General features: G+C 28.6%; 1 protein-coding gene across 1 annotated transcript in view; it reads right to left on the bottom strand.

Annotated features, from left to right (window-relative positions):
• The window catches only part of LOC117177853 (angiotensin-converting enzyme-like), a 49,727-nt gene that overhangs the window by 19,696 nt on the left and 22,145 nt on the right, over nucleotides 1–7,886 (bottom strand). The window contains exon 2 of the mRNA XM_033368872.1: nucleotides 5,048–5,239. Within this exon, the coding sequence (XP_033224763.1) occupies nucleotides 5,048–5,230 (183 nt within the window). The 5' untranslated portion in view covers nucleotides 5,231–5,239. The remainder of the gene's footprint in view (nucleotides 1–5,047; nucleotides 5,240–7,886) is intronic.

The raw sequence follows: 7,886 nt of genomic DNA, 5'->3' as shown, positions 1-7,886 counted from the left end.
GCAGGTTCTCCCGACATCCGGCTACGCCTTTCTTTGAGCCTCGTTGTTCATACATGTCTTGCCACACAGGTTCAATTGCCCGAACAATCCTATCATTTAGGAGGGCTGTGAATATCTTATAAAGCGTGTTCAGACAAGTTATTGGCCTGTAGTTCTTTGGGTCAGCTAAGTTGCCTATTTTCGGCAGGTGTATTGTGCGCCCTTCCACCAACCACTCTGGAATCGGCTCTTCCGACTTCAAATATGAGGTGAAAATACGGGCCAAATGCTGATGGGTTGATATATATATATATACTCAAATAAGAATATCCATATAAGAAAATCGAATACAGCACACTAAGCTACTCCATTCGAATTTTAAAAAGTTTAAAATTGAAAATAGGAAAATAAAAACTCTTGAAATAAAAAAAAAATATTTAAAATTGGACGCATAATTCAATAGTAGAGACCACTAATCTCGAAAACTGTTCAACTGTTCAGAGTTTGCATGTGACAATGATACTCACTTATAAATAATTTTAAAGACTTTCAATTGGTTATTTTTAAATTTGTTATCTAAAACTAATCAATTCTTAACGCTATTAATTTAAATATTTAAGCGATTAAGATTTTCATTGGGTATTGTACAATTTTGAATAATTAACATTTCAAAACAGTTGGTTTTTAATGCAAAACATTTTCCACTTTTCAAGCTAAAAATTGTTTGAAGTTGAAAGCTTTACATTTAAAATTGTTTCTTTTATATTGAAACAAATTTGATTATATCACTTTGAAGGAATCATTTCATAATAATTATTTAATATTTTACTTTCTAATATAGTTTAAAATTATGCCAATTATGTCCACTTCTGAGATGATGTGTTGCTGATTTAAGCCCAAATAAATTTTATAAGAAATAGTTATCCATTTTCAAGGAAATAGATGCGTTATCTGACATTCTAAAAATAACACTGACCAGAAATTGGAATCGCCTGGGCTGCAGATTGCGATAAAAAATATTATTTTCAATTTAAATAAAAAAACAAAAACCTTTTCTTGAGAAGATACACGATTTGCCTCGACTGACTTCGACCCAAAAGGGCTCGCATGTGCCATTTTTTTCTGAATATACTTTTGGGATGCCCCACGATCATTTTGAACCCAAAAGGAAAAAAATCGCTTTGGCCGTTTTTGAGAAAAATCTTTTTTTGATTTTGTTTTAAGACGTTCATCAACATATTTTAATAAAAATAGGTTGACATGCAATTTTATTGGCTCAAACCATTCAGTCTGGCATCCGAAAAAGGGCTGCAAGTGCTGAACATCTGACGATAAATGAAATCCTTCAATATTTTTGAAAATTGGTGAAAAACGTGGGAAAAAATCAGTTTTTGTTTTAAATTTTCTCATTCCGGTATATCCTATGTCCCAAGCACTTAGACAGGGATTAAAATGCTTAAAATTTTCTGAAAAATAAAAAAATCGAATTTTCTATCTCTAAAAGTTTGGTAGTTATGGCAATAAGAAGGCGATATTAAGCGAATGATTTAAATGAAAAAATATGCTTACATAGTTTTGGGGAAATAACTTATTTCCTATGCATATCTGGTAAAAAGTGCTAAATAACTAATTAAAGAAGACTTGATTTTGAGTAGATCTAATAAAAACACTGCTCTAGCTCTTGTAGAACCAAAATTATAGCCTTTTGAATATTATCCTTTTTTATGAAATTTTGTTTAAAATCAATTTTTAAATAAAACTTCTCGTTTTTCAAAAGAACTCATTTCAATATTCTGAGGAAATGAGTTCTGATCATCTCGTAAGATGTTCAGCACCTGCTGCCCTTTTTCGGATGCCAATGGTTCGAGCCAATAAAATTTCACGTTCAACTTATTTTTAATTAAATATGTTGATTAAGCTCTTTCAAAAAATCAAAAAAAGAGTTTTCTCAAAAACAGCCCAAGCGATTTTTTCCCTTTTGGGCTCAAAATGATCGTGGGGCATTCCAGAAGTATATTCGGAAAAAACTGGCATATGCAAGCCCTTTTGGGTTGAAGTCAGTCGAGGCACACCTTGGATATATAAGAATAACAAATGTTTCATACAAACAAAATATTAAGCACCTAGAAAATACAAATTTTATGTGACGGTATCGCTTTGAGATAGTCAATTATTCGGTGAATGGACTATAAAAAAGACAGTTTTTCAATAAACGATTATAATTTCAAAAAATATTGTAAAGGGAAGAAAAAAATTATCACAACTCCAAAATAGTACGTTAAAATTTAAATTATATTTTTTTATTATCGAACTAAGAAACGAGAATTTGAAAAAATATTTTTCTCCTAATATTTATTTGGTTTTTTAAGAATTTTTTGTGCAATAACCTCATTTTTGAAAGAATGTTGTTTATCCTTTTCTTTACAGCCACCCATCAATTGATGATTATTTTTATTATAATAATTCAAATTAATCAAATATGGAGGATTTTGAATTATAACTGTACAATAATGTACAAACTTACATTGATTAAATTTCCAAATCTCTTAATTAAAAAAATGTATAACATTAACCCTCCGTCACACAGTTGGGTAGTTTACGTCCAGTCAAATTCTCCCGCTTAAGTTTTTTCTGCTTGAGTATTTGATTAATTGATTAGTTTATTAATAAATAAATTATATGATTAATTAATTAGTTAATTGATTAATTAGTTGATTTTCCCGATTAAGTAAAAAAACCTGTGTGATGGAGGGTTAAAAATAGTATTCTAGAATTTTTAAATTTTCATTGTTTGGAAACAATAGTTAATAAAGTATTGCAAAGCTTCAATTCCAAATTCTGTAACTTTCAAAGACTTTAATTTGATAACAAGTAATTTTGAATGTTCAACTTAAAATTATTATTATTAACTTATTAAGGCTCACAATTTGAAACATGTGGAAAATCCGACTTAAAAATAAACATTGACAATGGTATATTTTCACATTTTTAAGGTTTTGACAATTAACAATTAAAAAACGTGAGACTTAAAAATGAAAATTCTAAAATTCAAGCCTTCAAAATTTAATACATCGTTTAAAAATTATTATTCTTTAAAATTCAACAACTTAAATTTGGAAGTGTTTAAAGCTGTGAGAATTTCCACATGAAGTCTTTATTGGATAAAGTTCTTCTACTGTATATTATACAATTCAACAAAAAATCCCCCATCACTTCCCGGTTTTTCTCTGGTTCTTAAAAAATTTTCACAATCATTGAAATTAAAAAATTAAAACTCTTAAAGCTAAAATATTTATTATTTTAAGTCATAAAAACTGAATTTAAATTTGAAACACACGATATTTGAACGAACGATACGCTACATTTAGTGAACGACGCCAGAGCATACAAGCCACCAGAGCCTACAATTTTCATCCTATTCCATCTTTTTTTTAAAATTAAAGCTAATTACATTCTGAAGAGGTTTGTCGAGGGCGACTTTTCTAAAAAGGCTCTGTTTGTTTGTTATTCAAGTTGCAAAATGCCAAAAAACCATAATTTTCATATTTGAGCTGCCTGTTCTGTAGAATTCATTGATTTTACCTAAAAACGGTGAAAAACTGATAGATTTACAATCGATTAACAAATCCTAATAACTTAGATTAAGTTCGTGTAATCTGTTCAATTGTTATAAACAAATTTATGAACAAAATCGATTATTACTGTACATTGAAGCTTGGAAGTTCTTTTCACCACGTTTTTCCCCGCGAAATCAAGTGAAATTAATGTTTTGTTGAAATAAAACACTAAAGTATAATTTTTTTGATTTTTATAAACAAATTTCATAAACAAATTTAATAAATAAGCACCTCTGTATATATAAAATGCATTTTTTCTGCGCAATCATTAGGTTTGCCTTCAAAAATGAAAATTCGATGACAGAAATGGACATTAAAAATATTTACTATTGTTATAAACAATACTGATCAACAAATGCAGTAAACGGTCACTTTTTGATAGAAAAAATCCATTTTTTTTACATAATTGTTCATTTTATCCCTAAATTAATATTCTGATGGAGGCAACTGACGTTTGACAATATTTTTCATTTTTATCAACAATTCTGCTCAACAAATGCATTTAATAGACGCTTTCAAATAGGAAAAATTTCTTTCTTGAAGAAATGTTGATTATATCATAAAAAATGAACCTCCTACGACTCAAGAGTCGTAAATAATGAAAGTCGGGAAAACACAAAAATCCAATGAATACGTGCGTAAAATTTTCAATTTCGTTCCAAAAAAAACTGCGTAGCAATTGAACGTTGAGTCACGAGAAAAATGTGAGAACCGCAAAAAGTGAAAAACGAAACAACTGAAAATCAAAAGACACAAGCTATTTTAAGTTTTTTCGTTTTTTACTTGCTTCAGTTTTCACACTTTTCTCATCACTCAACGTTCAATTGCTACGGTGTTTTTTTTTTTTTTTTTTGGAAGAACATTGAAAAGTTAATAAAACCTTCTTTATGAGAATATTAATTATTTAAAGTTATTTTAAAATTGAAATTAGTTAATAAATACTTTTTAATACTTAGAAGTGCAGTTCAATTTTAAAAATCATTAAGTAATTTACATTTACAGTTGATTACGTAAAATCGTTTTTATGCAAATTTTTCAATTTCAAGCGTATTTATTGTCTAATTGTTTAAGTCTTTAAAATTGTAATTTAAATTCTTTAAGTAAAAAATGTACGCTTAAAATGAAGATCTAAAATATAAATTTTTCAATTAAAAGATTTTACAATCACGCATTAGAAAAAAGTTAACACTTGAGCTTCACATTGAAAATAAGGTTAAACTCGAACTTATTTCAAGTGATTGGATAGGGTTTTCTACTAAATATTTGTAAAATTCCTGAATATAAAATAAATTCACTGTCATTTTCTGGCTTTCTTCCAGTTTCAAAAAATGGAATCTCATCTCAGTTCACACGTATTAACTCAAATGCATTGCAAATTGCAATTTTGAATAAAATTTTAGTTTTTCAACCAAAATAATAACTTATAAAATTATTTTAAATTAATTATTTACCCAAAGGTCAAGAGTCTCATTTGTAGGGGTTTCGAGAAATTCCCACGTGGCATTGGCAGCTTTTCCACAAGCATCTTCATATTCTAATTCAGACCATGTTATAACTGAGCCTAATTCATCTGTCTCCGCTGCTGAGACGTAGCAAAGAAATCCGAGGATTGCAAAAATCCATTTTGGCACCATTCCTATAATCTGAAATTATAAAAATTAATTTTAAATTAGGAAATTAATTTTCGAATTAAACATTAATGACCTGGAGGGTTTTCAACTGAGTCTACTTTATATTAATCTGACGAATCAATATTCGTATTTCAATTAATTAGGTGCAATTGTGTTTGATTGAACAAAATTAATACCAGCTATCTCGCTAGCTTTAATGCTTGTAGAATGTAGATATTAATGTATATGTAGAGTATTGCCTTTAAACCAATAAAGGACCATTGTCGAATCTCGAGTCATGAGATTATTGCTGATAAGGTTAATATCAAGTCCAAAATATAAGACAAGGTCATCAAACGAAAAATAAAAAAGAACGATAAATGTTGGAAAAAATCTCTGAGAATTTCAGGTTCCTTTTTGGTTGAAAATTCAACACTTTTCTTAAAAAATCGTGTTTATGGTTTGAAAATTAATCTCCTTTGTTACCAATTTAATCAGTTTTTGATCAAAATGCAACTGTTTGGTAGAAAATTAATTGTATTTGGTTGAAAACACATATATTTGGGTTAAAAATTCAACTTTTTTTTTGTAGAAAATTCTTCTTTTTAGCAGTAAAATTAAACATTTTGGTAGAAAATTCAATTATTTAGTTGCAAACTAACTTGTTTGTTGAAAATGAACTTTTATGTGAAAAATTAGTCTTTTTGGCTTGAGCATTCAACAATTTGGTAAAAAATTCAACTATTTGGTTGCAACTTCACTTATTCGTTGAAAATTAACTTTTTTTTTGTAGAAAAGTTGTCCTTATGGTTTAAAAATTCAACTCTTTTTGTAGAAATTTCGTCTTTTCTTTGGTCGAAATGCAAAGTTCTTGTAGAAAATTCTTCAACTTGGTTGAAAATTAACTTTTTTGGTTGAAAATAAATATTTTCGGGTTGAAGTCTCAACTGTTTTGTAAAACTAGCTGTGAATTCGATCTCGAATGTTTCCACTTTGTTTGTACTAATAATGATATGGTGCTCATTTCAGGAGCACTTTGCTTCCCGTTAGCAAATGTATTTGCTTCCTCATAGATGAAGCATTAGTGATTTATTACATATAAGACAAACTTAAGTTTTTATTTTGATCGATTTAAAAATAGATATGCACAAAGAATACAAAATTACAAAACAATAAAAACAATTTTTAAAATGCATAAAAGTGAGATAAATCAAATGATATATTTGAGATAGTAATTTTTTGAGCCGGAAAAGAAAAGGGAGAAGTTCCGACGCACCCTATCCCTTTACCAACTTTATGATTTTTTTACAAAAATCGTCGAAATTATTTAATTTGAAAATTTATGATCAAAAAGTCTTCCATTCATGCATCAGCACTGAATTATGTCCACTAAAAAGTTTTTTTATTCAAAAGAGATGTTTCAAGTATTAGAAATGAGCATAACTCCCTTACTCTTGAATAAAGTGTATTAATATTATAGCTCATTCGATTCGCCTCAAATCAAGGAATCTTTTCCACTCTTGCTTCAAGTTCGAATTATGTTACTGAAAAAAGTTACACCATAAAAAAGGTTTTTTTTCCCCCCACAAATATTATGAATTACCTTTGCTTCTTTACATTTTATTAAAATATATCAATATATAAATATATTACTATTAGAAGTCGATCGATTCGTCTCGAACCAAGAAATTTTTATATTCTTGCATCAACTTTGAATTATGTTAATAAAAAAAGTTTTACTATAAAAAACCGATTTTTTATCTGAAATATTTTTCAATTTATCGTGTTCACAAAAAATCTTGACTTCTGCTCACCCACACAAACACACGCATCCGGACAATTGCTTAGAACATTGTAGTCGAAATTTTTTAATTGAGGAACGTTTGAGTCGATGAATTAATTTTTTATCGTTTTTAGGAAAAAGGTAATCATTTTATTAATTAAATTTTTTTACGTAATTTTTTGCGGATATTGAAATAATTATAAACCCCTAAGATTATAAAATCAATTGTATTTTTTAGTTTGGAAAATATCCGATTAGAAAAAGTGTCCCTTTTAAAAAAGTGTTTCACAACTTTTATGCTTTCTTAACAATTTGAGACTAACTTAGATGTATAGCGCTGCTACTATTTATGTTTTTAGGATATTTTGGCAATTTTCCAACTTTATCTCTTTTCTGTTTATTTATTTTTATTCGAAGAGCAAAATTTGATAAATATTTTTGTTGGAGACAATGTTCACAGGTAGCATAAAATAAGGTGGCTTGTGACGTGACAAATCTTTAAATAAATGTCATTGAAGAACCGGAAACTTGGGGAATTTCGTTTATTTGCGCATTAGAAATCAGTAGAATCATTAAAGATTTATATTATTCTGAGAAATAAAATTATTATCTTAGTAAATCTATAATCGTAAATTTGTACTTGTAAATTCCCGAGGGGGGAACAATACTGGTAATCCGCTGAACCGTATTCTTATATTAGTATATCGCAGTACTCCTTTTCTAATGCGGGTAATCCACTTGTAACCCAACACAATACAGTTCTAATCCAGAGCAATACACTTGTAATTCAAACAGTTCGTGGTACGAGGGTAGTTCAATAAGTCCTTAGAATGACCAACAGATGGCGCGCGAATCGCTCCAAATCATCTGTTTTCAGTCAGCACCACTCCCGACTAG

The sequence above is a fragment of the Belonocnema kinseyi genome, chromosome 8, assembly GCF_010883055.1.
Source record: "Belonocnema kinseyi isolate 2016_QV_RU_SX_M_011 chromosome 8, B_treatae_v1, whole genome shotgun sequence".
Taxonomy (NCBI): domain Eukaryota; kingdom Metazoa; phylum Arthropoda; class Insecta; order Hymenoptera; family Cynipidae; genus Belonocnema; species Belonocnema kinseyi.
The sequence above is the reverse complement of the archived record's forward strand: the minus strand, read 5'-3'. Positions and strand labels throughout refer to the sequence as shown.